The sequence below is a fragment of the Oryctolagus cuniculus genome, chromosome 7 (genome assembly GCF_051225735.1).
Source record: "Oryctolagus cuniculus isolate XC-2025 breed Fujian yellow rabbit chromosome 7, ASM5122573v1, whole genome shotgun sequence".
NCBI lineage: Eukaryota > Metazoa > Chordata > Mammalia > Lagomorpha > Leporidae > Oryctolagus > Oryctolagus cuniculus.
This window is the reverse complement of record NC_142873.1, coordinates 95382396-95400147: the sequence shown is the minus strand read 5'-3', so window position 1 is coordinate 95400147 and position 17752 is coordinate 95382396. Positions and strand designations below refer to the sequence as shown.

Genomic DNA, 17752 nt, shown 5'->3' with positions numbered 1-17752 from the left:
TGAGGGAAAAATGAGAACAAATGAGATTCAAGTGTGGAATGTTACAAATATTCAGCTGCCCCTGCTGCCATGAATATTAGTGGGGAGAACTGTAATGAGTGTGAGGCCTCTGTCTGACATCCTCTCTTACCAGCTCCACAGAGCGGGCACCACACACAGGGCACCTCTGCAGCAAGGACCTTGAAAGAATGAGGCACGATCATGTGCCACTGCTGCTCCCACAGAAGCCTCAGGCTGCCATTAATACAGAATCCCCACCCACAGGACAGGAGTTCTGTTAAGACCCACAACTTCCCTGTTGATAGTACACGGTCTGCTGGCAACAGGTCTTGATCCATATCTGGCTCTGAAACATCTGCAGCTTTCCTGTGCCTGGGTTTTCGCATCGGTAAAATAGGGGTGGGGATACTACCTTTCTTAGGGGAAAGTTGTGAGGATTACCATATGTGGAGTGTTGAACCCTGCACTCTAGCCTGACATGGTCGAGGGTGTGTGCCCAAAGCCAGGCACAGAACTCTCTACTTGGGTGCCAGGCGTTCATTATCAAACAGGAGCAGCAAAACGTGCCTTAGAGGGAAACAGAGACGTAAAGGCGAGCCTACGAGGGCCCTTCCGAAAGCTCATGGGAAATACATAATATAAAACAACTACACATCAACTTCAAACTATTCTGCACAAAATAAATTTTAATTTTAATTCCATTTCCCCACAAACATTTTGAAGGGTCCTCATATATTTATTATAAAGATACATATTTTATATATATTTTTGCTTCAACTCATTTTAAGGCACAGAAAAATTCCAAAAGTGGCAGAATTCATAGACCCTTTTTCCAGCTTCTTCTGATGTTAATGTTTTGCATAAGTGTGGGTCAGTTATCAAAAGCAAGAACATCAGTACAAGACTCAACTGAATGACTGGCTTTATTGAGATTTTTACCTATTTTTCCCCTAATGTCCTTTGTCTCCTTTAGGACCTAATCAAGGTCCCTTTGCACTTACTTATCATGTCTCTTTAATCTCTCCAAATCTGTCCTTGTCCTCCATGACCTTGACTCTTTCTAAGAGTACTGGTCAGGATGTTGTAGAATGTCCTTTGCTTTGGGTAACTTCCCCATGAGTAGATTGAGGTTATGCTTTCTTAGGGAGACTGCCACAGAAGCAATGAGCCCTCCTCAGCATCTCATATCAGGAAGTACATAATGTCAGTAAGACTTATCTGGCAATGGCGACTTTGATCGCTTGGTTAAAGTGATGTCTGTTAAGTTTACCCACATTCTAAAGTTCTGAGTTTTCCCTTGCAATTCATAAATACCTTCGGGGAGAAATTTTAGGAGTATGCAAATAATATATTTCTCTTCATTTCCCCCTCTCAAAATATTCTGTTCATTGGTGCATCTTGCCCACAACAATTGCTGCTCTGTTCTACGGGTGATGTTCTATTCCTTCATTCTTTCTGCATTTATCCGCTTCTATAATGAAATGCTGTTTCTTCTCCTCCCTTATTTATTTATTCAGCTATTTACTGAAATCATCAAGGACTCATAGATATTTATTTCATTTCATAGATTTTATAACTCAATGCTACCATTATTTATTTTGATGCTATGGCACTTTTTAAAAATATCCCTACCTGGGACCCTTACCAAATCACGTAAACCAAAATCTATGGTTGTGGAGTGCATGCATGGTGCTTCTTTCAAGTTCTCTGTCTGCACTAAATATTAGCTGCTTCACTCTCCCCTCTACTTTCTCTTTAAGAAAAATCTTTATTTGCACATTTAGCAGGATTTGTTCCTGCACTGGAGGTTAGCACATCGGTGCCCATATTCCTGTCTACCCTCAGCCCACACTCCTCTCCTTTGGCTTCTCTTGGCCCCAAACAGGAGCTTGGGCACCAGAATCCTTCCTTTCACAACAGCCTCCTCCTGTGGAAATTCTGCTGATGTTTTCGGTGGTTTTCACTGTAGTCAGGTGGAGGGAGAAAAGGCAGCTTTTAGAAAGGTGGGCTTGAGAAAGACCTCAGGAATTAGGACCTTAAGTTCTCAGGGCCTGAGAGCTGGTCCTGCAGTTCCAGGCTCTGCCTCTCCAAGTCCAGCAAAGCACTTTTCAGCCAGGTGGACAAAATTTCCAGTGTAACAACAACTCTCAGTTACACAAATAACTTATTTGGATATCTCTGAAATCTTAACAACCAAATACAGAAATTCAATTCTCCCTTTAGGTGACCAATATAGAGCCAGGTAAATTTCCATTGAAAGAGATGGTCTTCCTGAATAAGGAAATTGATCCTATAGCATCCTTTAGCTGGTTTCCAATTACCTTCTATTCCTAGATGTCTAATCAATCTCCTGATATTTTTAGAAACCTAATTGTTTCTTTAGTCAGACTAATGCCAATAATGTGTCCAAAACTTAGATGGACCGGATTTAGAGACTGCCTTGTGATTGAACAGGAGCTTAACCCTAAGTATACCATGGCAGGCTGACCTTGGCAGCTTACCCAAATTATGCTACATGAATCTGGGGAGATTTGTCTCAGAACTTTCTCTTCCTTTTTGTTGACTTCCTTCTTTATACTGGACTGCTCCTAGCAGTATTTTCTGTATTTATAACACATTTATTAAAATGTTACAGGGATCCCAGTTCTAAAGTAAGTAAATTAGTGAACTATGCAATAATCAGACAGGCAAGTCCACAGTTTTACAATAGAACACAGAGATTTCTGAGATAGGCATGTTAGAGATGCAAAATGTTAATTCAATACAGTATCCAAGGTGGAATGAGAAATGTCTTGATGCTACATGACAAAAAAAATCTCTCTTCTTGGAAGAACTTTACCCTGAGAGGAGAAGCCACTCAAATGTTTATTGTCAGAACCACAAACTCGATACCCTTCATGATAAAAGACTTCAATCTTTGACCCCAGTAAAGTTGCTGCTTTAAACGCCATTTGTGTATTGATCTCCTCTGAAAACACAGGTAGGTGTCCAGCAGGAGGAGAATCAGGGTGGGGGTGGGGAATCAAGTTATGAGACCTGCAGGAGAGCCTAAGCAACTGGAGAGGGAACCCCAGGTCATCAGCCTTGAAAGGTGATTCTTCTGAAGCTGGGCAGCCTGCGCCTTTTCTCTTTTTGCGCTCTTCAGCAAGGTGTACTGGTGAGCAAAACTCAAGATAGAAAGATTGTCCTCTGAGAAACCTTGACTAACCTTTTCATCTACTCTTTAAAAGACAGAAAAAAAATGGGGTAGACATAGAGTGGAGACCAGTCTTAGATCAGTACTCTTTGGGAGTTAAATAGTCTGCTAACCCTTCAACAAGGGCATCTACCACCACCATCCTGGCATGTTATTCCTGTATACACTGCCTTAAAGAAATGAGCCAATGTTTCTTGTTTGAGGCTGAGATGGGGATATAAAGGCCAAAAGTTTTTGGGATTGCCAGACTACCAACAAGAGATTGACAACGTAAAATTTTTGGACTGACTTAATGTTCACTATGAATATGCATGGATTTCAAAAGATTTTGTAGCAAAATGAACTGATCTTTTAATTCCATTTTCCATGAACTTCTTGGGGAATTCATTTACACATAAACCATTTAGAGCAATAAGAGAAAAACAGAAGTGTCTGACTTGATATCTTCCTTGTTCCTCCATGAGATCAAATTAAGAAATCTATTTCCCAGACTTGGATGAGAAAATGTCTTTAGAAGCTTGTTGTTTAGCTGCTGAGCCCATTTAAATCATTTTCAGTAACAAGAAATTCCAAAATTTTTTTTATTGAGTATCTACCAGGTGATATTCCAGAAATACAACAAATCTCTCCCCTCGTGAACAGTCAATAAATAAATGAACAAAAATAGCAATTTTGGAGAGCAGTTAATGCTATAAAGAAAAGAAAGATGTGATGAAGTGAAAGGAGTAGGTGTCAGGAACAGCCTCTTGTGAGGGATATACATCTGAGTTTATTCCCAGTGATGAGGAGAGAACTCATGCAGAGAATGTTCCCAACAGTGCAAAGGACCTGAAGCAAATGACCAGAAAGACAGATATGGCCAGGGCATAGTGAACAAGTAAGGTGAATTAGGAGACTCTGGAGAATAGCCAGTTCATGGAGCGTCTTGTATGCCTTGCTCTCTGTATAACCGGAAGCCTCTGCAGGGTTTGAGGGGTTGAAGTGGAGGAGGGGCATGATATGGTTGTTCTTTGTAAATACCTTTATAGCTGCTGGTGTAAACAGACTGTAAGGGGGCAAGAGCGGAAGTAGGAACTCCAGTGGTACTTTAGTGATATGTTATGTCTCCATCCTGGAAGCCTGACTACCCACAACACAGATTTAATCTCTTTGTTTGAGACTGAGGGTCATTGCATTTATTTAACAACCCCAAAACCTCTCTACTTGTTTATTGCTTAAACATCAGAAAAACCATTTCCTGAAATTCATTTAACTAGAAAGTATGATTTGTGCTTATCAGCTTATTAAAGATAACATCTTACTTGAGTCAGTCAAAGGAAAAAAAATTTTTTGCTTTAATCAGTTATCTCGTTTTTCCTCCTACAGGGATCCCAATCACCTCTCCGTCCCTTATCATTATTATGAGCCTTTTGGACCTGATGAATGTACAATGTATCTCTCCCATGAGCGAGGACGGAAGGGCAGTCATCACCGCTTTATCACAGAGAAGAGAGTCTTTAAGAACTGGGCACGGACATTCAATATCCACTTTTTTCAGCCAGACTGGAAACCAGAACCACTTGCTATAAATCATCCTGAAAATAAACCTGCGTTCTGAGAAATGAGCATGCCAGGCTGTAATCTCAGATACCCACTGTACCAGACACAGGGGTGCTGGACTTCCTGATCCACCAGACAGGAACAGGTAGCAAAAAACAGTTTCAATCCTCTAGTACCATGGACAGATGCCTATGTCCCAGGACTACAGGCAGTACAGTTGGTTTAAAGGGAAAATACCAGAATTAATCCATCCTAATGAGTGTTGCCTCTTTGAAAGGGGCTACCTTAGGCGCTCAACACTCATTTCACTGATGCTACCCTGGCTAAAAACATTTTGGATCACTTTAAGTATTGCCTTTGAAACCGAAACATGAGCAACTCAACAAGAATAATCACATTCCTTTATAAAAATACCATGTCAAAAGACATTTTTCTATCCAGTTGTATTCTAACCTGATCTGTAACCTTTGTCATCTGTTGGACTCTGTATGTGTGATTTGTACAAAGCAATCTGAAAATATGGACTTGATTTCTGAAGAGCACATCTCCACTAACTTTCATAAAGCAAATGTCCAATATTTATTTATTGAGAGTTTTTTAGTGCACTCTAGGCCAGTATTTTTATAGATTATGATTCTGTGGTGATTTATTCTTCCTAACTCTTTAATCCTGAATGATTTTTGAAAATGGCCTAGAATTGGATTGATGAGTTACTGTGTTCACAATACTCATTGTTAGCATGCACTTGGTATTTGACTTGGAAATGTTGTCTTGCATTCTTTGAACACCTAGGCTTCAGGCAAATTGCTTGTTCATAGTAAGAATAGCTACAACATTTTCTAATGTGCAGAACTGCTCCAAAAAGACAAAATTGAAAACCAAAAACTGTGTTATTAAAACAAAAACATGCTAACAAGATAAAACTTAGAGAGTTTTCTTGAATAATAGGTGATGTAAGTAGCTTCTTGAATGCCTTAGTTTCTCCTCTTCAGTAGGGTGATATCACCCTACCAGATGACCTCTAAGGTTTTATTCTGAATCTACAATTCTATGAGCCTCCTGTTGACCCACTTGAGAACTTTATACTTGGAAAAATCAGACTACAACAATAGTAGGAACATGGGGGGAGCATTAATATTTCCATAATGCTAGTAATCACCCTCTTGTGGTTAAAAACATACTTCTTCCTGCAATTCCATTAGCTAAAATCTATCCCCTGCTTCTCTGAAAGGACCACACATCCACATACCACAGACTTACTTCTGCGGTGTTTTCTGTCTACAAGAGGGAGGAGCTGACCTTCTGTGAAAAAAGAATACAAAGAGATTTCCTATCAGATAACTCGCTTATTCTACGAACTATTTATACTCTCTGCAAATCTTCTTAGATTATATTCACTACCATTCCCTGGTCTGAAGGAATATGAAGGACTTACAGTATGCAGAGACAAGATAAATTAGTATTATAGATTTTCATTTAAAAAAGAGTCATGTACAAAAACAGTATTTTAAAAATATTATAGTGTTTTCCTTATACCAGGATTAGGAGGCATTAGTTTCTTTAATTTCAAATTTGAAGGCACCAGCAAATATTATGTATGGAATCTGACACTGTTTTATAGAACATGACCTGGCTTATGATTAAAGGTCACTCACATTACCACATCTTTCTCCTTTTAAAATTAGTAATGAGGTTCCATCCCCTTACACTAACTGGTACTCTTAATTATAGAGTGCCATTGTTGAAATACAAACACAATCCAAGTGTTCACACAGCAAAACCAAAGTTGGTATTAGGGTGATGTGGCTTGAGCTGTTAAAAGCCAGTAAAGTTGAAATGGCTGATGAAAACAAACTAGAACACAGTCTTTAAATTTTCTCCTAGTTTTTGAAGGGACTATGAATTTTTTTCCAATAATCTTAGGCAGCATGGACTCTGAATACCGTATTTTCTGAAGGTCTGCAAAGGTGTATGAATTCAGTACAATTATCTACAGACCACTTTACAGTCACTTGGGTAGATTCTATTACTCAGATGTAAATGAATCTTTTAAGAATTCTCTATTCTTGGAAATCTGTATGGACTATTTGAGACATGCAAGGATATAACTAAATATAGTTATCTAATAGTATCTCATATGTCTGTGTATTTCAGGTTTTAGGGATTTTTTTTAAATCATGATAATTCCATTTTTGGTAACTGTTCCCTCTTCAATACTCAAAAGAGTGAAAAGCAACCAAATTCTGAGAATCCTGTCTTCACTGGGAAATGTTTTACATCACATGTAGCTAGGATATGTGAGTTCACATTTTTTTTTAAAAAAATGGTGGTGTAAATAATTGTAAGAAATTATTGCTTGGATAGATGCTTTATCACAGCATGAAGGGAAATGCCTAGAATTCTGATAGATTGTGCTGATGGACATGGTTGTGGGCAATTGAATTCTTGTCTTGCTACTATCATTTCATGACTGTCAGTCTTAACATCATTCAACACCATTCAATATAAACTCTGATATAAAAGATGACTACAAAACCACATTTACAGACCTCACCAACTTCACTGGATAGGATTGTGTTTGAAGCCCAAGTCACACACTCCTGCAACATACCTTTTTCTTCTCTCTCCAGCTGTGTCATGAGCTCCCTCCTAGCTTTTAAGACCAAGGTAATACAATCCCACAGCTGGTCGATCCATGGCTTCTGTTATTTCAACGCAAGAACATTTGGCAGAGGCCATTACAATAGATAGCCATTATGGGCAAAGATACAGGGATTCACAAACACAATCAATCACTGCAAATGGCCCATAAAAAGAGGAATCTCACATTTAATATTCTACAGTAAATATTCACCCAAGAAAACATACATTAAAAGAACATTAGGAGGTAAATATTCAGCGTGCTGCATGGGGATTTAGCTATGTGATTTCCATTACTGTTAATGGGTATTTGGCAACTAAGTCCCTGTGCCTCGCTAACCCTGGTGTGTACTCCTAAGGGCTAGACATAAAACTAGAGCACTTCTAAAATGTCCAACATGCTAAGATTTCAGCATTAGATGTTTTCTTGAAAAGCAAACAAATATAACAGAGTATTGAACCTAAAAGAGAAATTCATGTGGTTTCTCAGAATCCCTAGGTTACTACCACATTTGTGTTTTGGAATCTTTAGGTTATTACCACATTTGTTTATCAGATACCTTCCAACTTAAATTGCTCTTGCTCTGCAGTTCTCTCCATCCCTGATCTACCTGAATTACGTTAGAATGAAGGGAAATTATCTCATTTGAAATAAACTCCCCCTTGAAAAGTTAAAATGATTCATTTATAAGCTAATGAATGCTAGCTGAATAGTGGAAGGGAAAAGTAGAAATTTTGTTAGGATGAAGGCAGTGCTAGTTAAATGCACTTGTACCTGTTTAGTACCTGTCCAAATATTTGCCCCTGTAGAGTGGCGTCATTTTAGGAGTCTATCCTGGGTTCAGAGTGGTGATTCCAAATGTCAAGTAGACCTACCCTGAGAGAGTCTGTGCCACATTCTCATTTGACAGTGTTAGGAAAAGATGCAATAATGCAACACACGACATATTTCATAACTGGCTCAATCATTCCTCTCATCCTCACATCTCTCTTGGGACCCATTCCGTCTGAGTTGTCATTCTTTTGTCTACACCAGCAGTCTTTGTGGTTGTTAAGGTCTTCCTCCTAGGTTTCTTAGCTAGAGAACTATCTGGGGAACAGATAGAGTAATGACTGCCAGAGTAATGACTGTCATAGATGGGAGGCATACATCTGGCAACAAACAAGGTACTTCAGAAATACCCTCCTTGTTTTCCCAAGACTGCGAGAGGAGTGTAGAGGTGGGAGTTCCAAGACATAGACTTTCAATGTTAACATTAGGGCAGTCCTGGAACTGGGACAGGAGGTCACCCTGTCTAATTGCCACCTCAAGAACTATAATGAGCTGGGAGGTGGGGGGGAAGGGGAGTAAACCATTGTCTAGGTTTTATCACATGCCAGAAGATACTTTGGCATGGAAAGAGATGAGAGAGTGTCAACAAGAGTAGCCCCTCTATTCTAGCTTACTCACCCCCCACCTACTCAGGGTATTGAAATGCAAATGCAAAAAAGGCTGAAATCTTGTTGGTTTCTACTCAGTGCCCTAACATTATATGCTACCTTGGATTGTTCTTTGTCTTTGTATGTATGTGTCCTGTGAGTCTAATTAGATTGTAAGCTCCTTGAGGGCAGGGACTATTTCTCCTTTGTTTTTGTAGCCCAATACCTTGTACAGTGCCTTGCACACAATAGGCGCTCAATAAATGTCTGTTGTTGATGATGATCTCTTAATGTTGACCCACTGCATTGGTAATTGGGTGTAAAATACATTCTATAAGTACAAGAGATGCAATAGCTTATGATATAATTAAATTTTAAGTGGGTTTTTATAGGGCCAGTCTTTAATCTTATAATTTTTTAATCAACATAGCTGACCTAGATTTGGATAGAATAATGTTGCTGAATTCATTAGGTTTGCTAATGCTGGCTGTACGGAGCACACAGACAAAGTCAAGTTAACAAGCTTTATGTTTTTGCTGTTCATGCACTGGTCTTAGTTGAAATTAAATTTAGTATTGACAAATGCTACACCATCAGCAGAAGGGCAAAAAAGCAGCTCAGGCTCTGACTTTTTGATTTAACAAAAGAAGGGCTAAACTGAGACAAGGTGTAACTTAACTTAACCTTGACAGCCTCCTAAAGCTATTGGGAATCCAACTGATGGTTATTAAGGATGTATAAAAATTAAGTGCATGTTTATCTTAAGAACAAAATGAAAAAAACCAAAATCCTTTTGTGCCAGTGAAACAATCAAAACTGGTTTTAACGTTTTCACAATATGAGGAGAAAGAATTCTTGGAAAAAGGTGTCCCTGGCAGAGTGTCCCAGGCTCCTGAATCACTACTGGCCAACACCTGGTTCTAGGGACCTCACAGCTCCAGTAAAGGTGAATTCACAGCCAGTGGCTGCCCCCGAGAGGAATCATAACCATTGCTTTCTTGGATATGTGGATTTTTTCAGAACACCTCTCATTCATTGCTGGCTCTTCCACATACTTACTTAATTGTGTGATCTTAATTTCACTTTTTAAAGCATAGGGGAAAAGCTACAAGACACTACATTAAACTGAGTTGAGTACTTATTTCTGAAGAGATAGAATTATATAGATTTTCCCATATTTTCAATACTTTTATTACAATCACAAAATGTTACTTCATAAAATATTAAAAGACATTGTAACAGGATTTCAAACAGAATTCTAGCAGGGGTGCTAGGAAAGATAGCCACATGTAACTACACTTAAAAAAATGTCTTCACTCACTACATAAATCACCTCAAGGCTATAGTTCTTTAGCATGAGGCTAGATATTTAATTTTAAAATCAAATATAGGGGGCCGGCGCCGCGGCTCACTAGGCTAATCCTCCGCCTTGCGGCGCTGGCACACCAGGTTCTAGTCCTGGTCGGGGCGCTGGATTCTGTCCCAGTTGCCCCTCTTCCAGGCCAGCTCTCTGCTGTGGCCAGGGAGTGCAGTGGAGGATGGCCCAAGTACTTGGGCCCTGCACCCCATGGGAGTCCGGGATAATTACCTGGCTCCTGCCATCGGATCAGCACGATGCGCTGGCAGCAGCGCGCTGGCCGCGGCGGCCATTGGAGGGTGAACCAACGGCAAAGGAAGACCTTTCTCTCTGTCTCTCTCTCTCTCACTGTCCACTCTGCCTGTCAAAAAATAAAAATAAAAAATAATAATAAACAAAAAAATCAAATATAGGAAACCCATGAAAGTGAGTCAAAACCTTTGCAACTACATTTTTATCCATTGAATATCTACTGTGTTTTGCAAATAACATTCGTGACATATATACTCATATTATTTCCCCATAATCCTATTATCCTGATGCAAATAAGCAAACTGAGACAAAGAGAAGCTGTGCATTTGGGCCTCAGGGTGATGAAGACAAAAATGGACAAACAGCATGCTTGTACCAAGCTTTCCTCTAAGTACTTTATGTGTGTAAATTCATTTACTTCTCACAACAATCCCATCAACTAGGTTCTTTTTTCATTCCCCTTTTACAGATGTGAAAATTGAGGTACAAGACACTTCTGTAACTCCCCCAAGGTCTTACCACTATTAAGTGGGAAAGGCAATTAAAAACCAGTGCATCTGTGCAGTTTCTTTTGTTGGTCACCATGTTCTTATTACAGAATTGTAATCTTATAGGTAACAATTTTATTAGAATAATCACTGCATAATAATATTTGATACATACCAAACAAAATGTGACAATTGTGCAAATTTTGAAGCAGACATCAAAATCTTGAAGCAGACACTATCCTTCTATTATCTTTGAATTTCTATTTACCATTCTCATGATTTCTAAATAGTTTTATTACATATAATCTATAAATACTATACTCTTTAGTTTTACATATTTGTAAACATTATAACTATTTGAACAATTGTGTAGAGTCTTCTGGAACTTGCTTTATTTAAAGACTTATTCATTTTCTTTGCATAGAGTTCTTGATTATTTTCACTCTTGTATAATGCCATTGTGTGGATACATCATAATTTATTTTTATCCATTCTTTTGTCAGTGAACATTTGGGTCTTCTGCTTGTTACTAATATGCCTGTTTTATGTTGCTATAACAAAATGCCTTTTTACTTTTTTTAAAAAAAGATTTATTTAGCTCACAGTTTTGGAGGCTGAAAGTCCAAGATTAGGAGACCCTACCAATTTGGTCTCTGGTGAGGGTCTTATGGCAGCTGGTATCACAACGGTGGGGAAGTGTGGGGAAGAGAACACGCGATGAGACAAGAAGCCAGAGAGGGATCTGAGGGCCAGGCTTGCTCTTTCCATAACAACTCTCTCATGGGATAGCTAACTCACTTCACAAGATCAGCATTAACCTTTTTAGGGTGATAGCCCCAATGACCTAATGACCGCCTACTAGACCACACCTCTTAAATGTGTCTCATCTCCCAAAAATGCCACACCGAGGGCCATGATCCCAACACATAAACCTTTTGGGGACAAATCACATTGGAATCACTGCATAGGTTCAATGTTTTTCTGAATATTCTTAGAAAGTTCTTCTAGTACCCATACATGTGTGCAATAATTTTTTACAAAATATACTTACAAATAAAATTGCTGTGCTAGTGAGTACAATTGTCCATATGCACACAATATTGCCAATTTTTTCCTCCAAAGTGACTGGGCCCCTTTTATTCCTAACAGCAGTTGTCCATACCCTTGCCAACACTCAGCATTGCCAGACTGTAAGTTTTTGCCCAGCTGGTGTATATAAATTATGCTTCACTGTGATCTTAACTTGTGTGATGGTACTTCAAATAGTTCATAAAAATTCATATTATGAAAAAAATTTGCACATTTCAAAATTTTCGCACCAAAATAAACATATATTTCCTTATATAAATCATATAACTTCAAAAAGCTTTGCACTCTTTTTATAAAAAAATGTTTATTTTTATTTTGCTTGGTAGAGAGACAGACAGAAATCTTCCATCTACTAGTTTACTCCCCAAATGCACACAACAACTGAAGTTAGGCCAAGTGGATATCTGGAGCCAGGAATTCAATCTAGGTCTCCCACATGGTTGGCAGGGACCCAAGTACTTGAGCCATCACCTGCTGTGTTCTAGGATGCACATTAGCAGGAATCTGGAATCGGAAGCAGCATAAGATGGGCTAAGTACTAGGACCCCCGATACCCACATGAGAGACCTAGATGGAATTCCTAGTTTCTGGTTTCAGCCTGGCCCAGACATGATTGTGGTCATTTGAGGAGTGAACACACAGATGGAGGATATCTCTCTCTCTCTCTCTCTCTCTCTCTCTCTCTCAATCTCACTCTCTAACTCTTGCTTTCCAATAAATAAATAAAAAATAAATACAGGATATTCCAAGACGGTGAAATAGGGATGGAGCTTACTGCTCTAGTCTACGGGATGATAGTTTTAAAAAAAGTAAGAGAGTGCAATCTCAGAAAATAGATAGGGAGAAAATGGCAGTGGAAACTTCAGCAAGTTAGAGGGATGCTGTGGATGTACATGGACAGTGTAGACACATAACAGGAACATGGAAACAATGCAAGACCCCAGCAGCCAAGAACCTCAGCACCAGCTTTGGAGAGTGAGGTAAGACCAGACTGCAGCAGCCCAAGCCACCAGCGATAAATCTGCGAGGAGAGCCTGGCATGAGTCTGGCTTGGGACCCTGTGGGGAACAGTGTACCTGCCAACCTAAAGGGGAAAAAGAGGGCATGTTTCTCTCTTCCTGATCACCTAGTTACTGGCATCCTGTAACTAGCTGAGAGAGGCCAGGGGCCATTTTGGTCATATGTAATAGCTACATCAGCTTGTATCTGTAGCTCAGCAACTAGCCGAGAGGAGATGCTGGGAGAATTGACAGGGACTGGGTGCCCATGACTGTAGAAGCCTTGTTTGCTAGGATTGTGATAAAACTGTGGCTGTGTGAGAGGGTGCAGGATGCGGCTCGGTCTCTGGGCAGTCGCTGTGGGCAGCTCCACACACTTGGGGCTCCCTCATTGCCTGGGGAGGGCATTGCTATAGGATCTCTGCCCACACTGAGGACTACACATATCCATTGTGTGGTTCTTGTGGTGGTATGGACATATATTACACATACTGGGGCTAGCATTCAGGCATTAGTTGCCGTGGAAGAGAGGTGAGCATGAGACTACACCAACAGAGCTGACCAAACCCTTCCTTCTGATAAAATAAATAAATAAAAAATAAAATGAGGGAATTTATCATACCTAACTTGAGTATCACCTTGGATACTCCTCTCGTGCGGAGCACTAAACAGAGCTTACTGGCTACAACCAGCACACACTTCTGGATGTTCACTGAAAGAGCAGAGATTTCACTAAACCACAGAGACAGTCCAAATATAAGAGCCATAACAGGGGCTAAAAAAACCCAACAAGTATCTCCACAAATGCCTAAAAATAAACACAGAAATTCAAGAAAAAAGAATAAGGAGTACAACATCATGCCTCCAAAAGATCATAACAATACTTCAAAACTAGAATGTGAAGATGAAGAGATTGATGAGATACTGGAAATGGAATTCAAAAAATTTATCATAGGATTACTAGAAGTAATCTGAAGCAAATCCATGAATGAATTAAAAATACTTAAGGATGTGCTACATACAGAAACACAGAAACATGGTCATCACTATGAAAGAAGATGAAGGCAGAAAATGTCACAGTAAAAGTACAAAGGAAATCCAAAGTAAAGAATAGGAATATTCATGGAAAAACGGTAGGGTCAAGTAAGTACTTATCAATAGTTAACTTGAATATAAATGGCCTCAACTTACAGTTAAAAGATGCAGACTTGCTGAATGGATTGAAAAACAAAGCCTATCTATTTGTTGCCTACAAGAAACACATCTTACCATCAAAGAGACATGCAGACTGAAAGTGAAAGGATGAAAAAGATATTCCATGCTAACAGAAACCAAAAAGAGCTGGTATAGCCATCCTAATATCAGACAAAAGAGACTTTAACACAAAAACTGTAAAAAAGAAACAAAGAAGGGCACTATGTAATGATTAAGGGATCAATTCAACAGGAAGATGTGACTTTAATAAATGTATATGCAACTAATTATAGGTCACCTGGCTATTTAAAAGAAGAGTTAATGGATCTAAAGGGAGACATAGATTCAAATACAGTAGTAATGGGGGACTTCAATACTCCACTTTGGGCAGTGAACAGACAGAAAATCAGCAAGTAAACAACAGAGTTAGTCAACACTATAAACCAAATGGAACTAACAGATATCTACAGAACTTTCAATCTTGCAGTTGCAGAATACACATTCTTCTCACCAGTGCATGGAACTTTCTCCAGATTAGACCACATGCTAGGCCATAAAGCAAGTATCAGCAAATTTTTAAAATATTGAAATCATACCACCAATATTCTCTGACCACAATGGAATGAAGCTGGAAATCAATAACTCAAGAATCTTGGAACATATGCACATACATGGAGACTGAACAACATTCACCTGAATGAACAGTGGGTCATTGAAGAAATCAAAAATTTCTGGAAATGAATGAAGACAACAATGCAACATATCAAAACTATGGGATACAGAAAAAGCAGTGTTAAGAGGAATGTTTGGAACAATTGCTGCCTTCCTCAATAAATTGGAAAGGTATCAAATAAATGAGCCATGAATGCATCTCAAGGACCTAGAAAAACAATGGCAAACCAGAACCCAAATTAATAGGAGATAAGAAATAATTAAAATTAGAGAATAAACAAAATTGAAACAAAATTTGAAAAAATCAGCAAAACAAAGAGATGGTTGTTTGAAAAAATAAACAAAATTGACCCCATTGGCTCAACTAATCAAAAAAAGACCAAAATCAATAAAATTAGAGAAGAAAAAGAAAATATAACAACAGATACCACAGAAATAAAAAGAATCATTAGGAATTACTCCAAAGACCAGAATGCCAAAAGCCTAGAAGAAATGGATAGATTCCTGAACACACAGGACTTATCAAAATTGAGTCATGAACACATAGAAAACCTAAACAGAACAATAACCAAGATGGAAATTGAAACTGTAATAAAGATCCTCCCAGAAAAAGAAAAGCCCAGGACCAGATGGCTTCACCAATTAATTCTATCAGACATTTAAAGAAGAAGTAACTCCAATTCTTCTCAAGCTATGCGAAACAATTGAAAAGGAGGGAATATTCCAAAACTCCTTAATTCCTAAACCTGAAAAAGATACAAAAGAAAAAGAGAACTACAGACCATTTACCCTGATGAACATAGACACAAAAATCCTCAACAAAATAGCCAATAGAATCCAACAACATATCTGAAAGTTCATTCAAGTGGACCAACTGGTATGCATGGATGGTTCAACATTCACAAATCAATCAATGCGATACATCACATTAACAAACTGAAGAATGAAAGCAATATGATTATTTCAATAGATGTACAGAAAGCAATTGATAAAATACAATACCCTTTTATAATGGAAAACTTAAGCAAATTGGGTATAGAAGGAACATTCCTAATACAGTCAAGGCAATTTATGACAAACCTATGGCCAGCATCTTATTGAATGGGGAAAGTATGAAGCATTCCCATTAAGGTCCTGAACCAGACAAGGATGCACACTCATACCATTGTGTTCACTATAGTCCTGGAAGATTTATCCAGAGCCATTAGCAAGAAAAAGAAATAAAAAGGATACAAATTAGGAAGGAAGAAGTCAAACTATTCCTATTTGCAGATGACATGATTCTATATATAGGGGATCCAAAAGAATCCTCTAAGAGACTATTGAAACACATAAAAGAATTTGGTAAAGTAACAGGATATAAAATGAATGCACAAAAATCAATAGCCTTTGTATACAAAGACAATGTAATGGCTGAGAAAGACCTTCTTCTTTCTCTTTTTTAAAGATTTATTTATTTGAAAGAGTTACACAGAGAGAGAAAGAGAGGCAGAGAGATCCTCCATCCTCCATACACTCCCCAATTGGCCACAATGGCTGGAGCTGCCTGATCCGAAGCCAGGATCCAGGAGCTTCTTTCAGGTCTCCCACATGGATGCAGGGGCCCAAGCACTTGGGCCATCTTCTACTGCTTTCCCATGCCATAGCAGAGAGCTGAATTGGTAGAGGAGCAGCTGGGACTCGAACTGGCAACCACATGGGATGCCATCACTGCAGGTGATGGCTTTTATCCACTATGCCATAGTGCCAACCCCATGAGAAAGAACTTCTAAGATCAATCCCATTCACAACAGCTACAAAAAATCAAATATCTTGGAATAAATTTAACCAAGGACACCAAAGACCTAAACAGTGAAAATTACAAAACATTAAAGGAAGAAATATAAGAAGATACAAAAAATGGAAAAAATCTTCCATGTTCATGGATTGGAAGAACCAATATCATCAAAATATCCATACTAACATCATATGTTCTCCCTGATCAGTGACAACTGACCAACCACAAAAAAAAAAGGAAACCTGTTGAAGTGAAAGGGACACTATGAGAAACAGTGACTTGATTAGCCCTTGTCCTGTCTGTTGATGTACAATTTAATACTTTATCCCTTTTAGTATTTTTTGTTCTAGTTAATACTATTGTTTGAACTCTGTAATTAACACACATTTATTCTTTGGTGTTGAAATTTAACTGAAAAGTGATCCCTGTTAAATATAAGAGTGGGAATAAGAGAGGGAGGAGATGTACAATTTGGGACATGCTCAATCGGACTTGCACCAAATGGTGGAGTTAGAAATGTGCCAGGGGATTCCAATTCAATCCCATAAGACTGCATGTACCAACGCCATCTCACTAGTCCAAGTGATCAATTTCAGTTCACAATTGATCACACTGATAGGTCTAAGAGTCAAAGGGATCACACAAACAAGACTAGTGTCTGTGAATACTAACTGATAGAATAAAAAAGGGAGAGAACGATCCAACATGGGATGTGGGATACACAGCAGACTCATAGAATGGCAGATGTCCTAAACAGCACTCTGGCCTCAGAATCAGCCCTTAAGGCATTCGGATCTGGCTGAAGAGCCCATGAGAGTATTTTAGGCATGGAAATCCGAGACACTCTGGGAAAAAAACAACAACAACAACAAAAACCACCTAAATGAAAGATCTCTGTGAGTGAGATCCCAGTAGAAAGAACGGGCCATCAAAGGAGGAGGTACCTTGCTCTGAAGGGTGGAGAGAACTTCCACTTTGACTATGACCTTGTCTAAATAAGATCGAAGTCAGCGAACTCAAGAGGCTTCCATAGCCTTGGGAACTCATGACTAGAGCCTAGGGAGATTTCTGACGCCATAAACAAGAGTGTCAAATTGTTAAGTCAACAACAGGAGTCACTGTGTACTTACT

General features: G+C 38.8%; 1 protein-coding gene across 4 annotated transcripts in view; it reads left to right on the top strand.

The window, feature by feature from the left end:
• Positions 1-9071, top strand: part of ST6GALNAC5 (ST6 N-acetylgalactosaminide alpha-2,6-sialyltransferase 5) — a 205187-nt gene extending 196116 nt beyond the window's left edge. For 2 of the 4 annotated variants that reach the window (XM_002715552.6, XM_089300481.1), the window contains one exon: positions 4562-9071. In XM_002715552.6, coding sequence (XP_002715598.1) covers positions 4562-4793 — 232 coding nt within the window. In that variant the 3' untranslated portion in view covers positions 4794-9071. The remainder of the gene's footprint in view (positions 1-4561) is intronic. The other 2 variants (XR_016210963.1, XM_070078237.2) reach the window with 2 other exon arrangements.
• The last annotated feature ends 8681 nt before the right edge of the window (positions 9072-17752 follow it).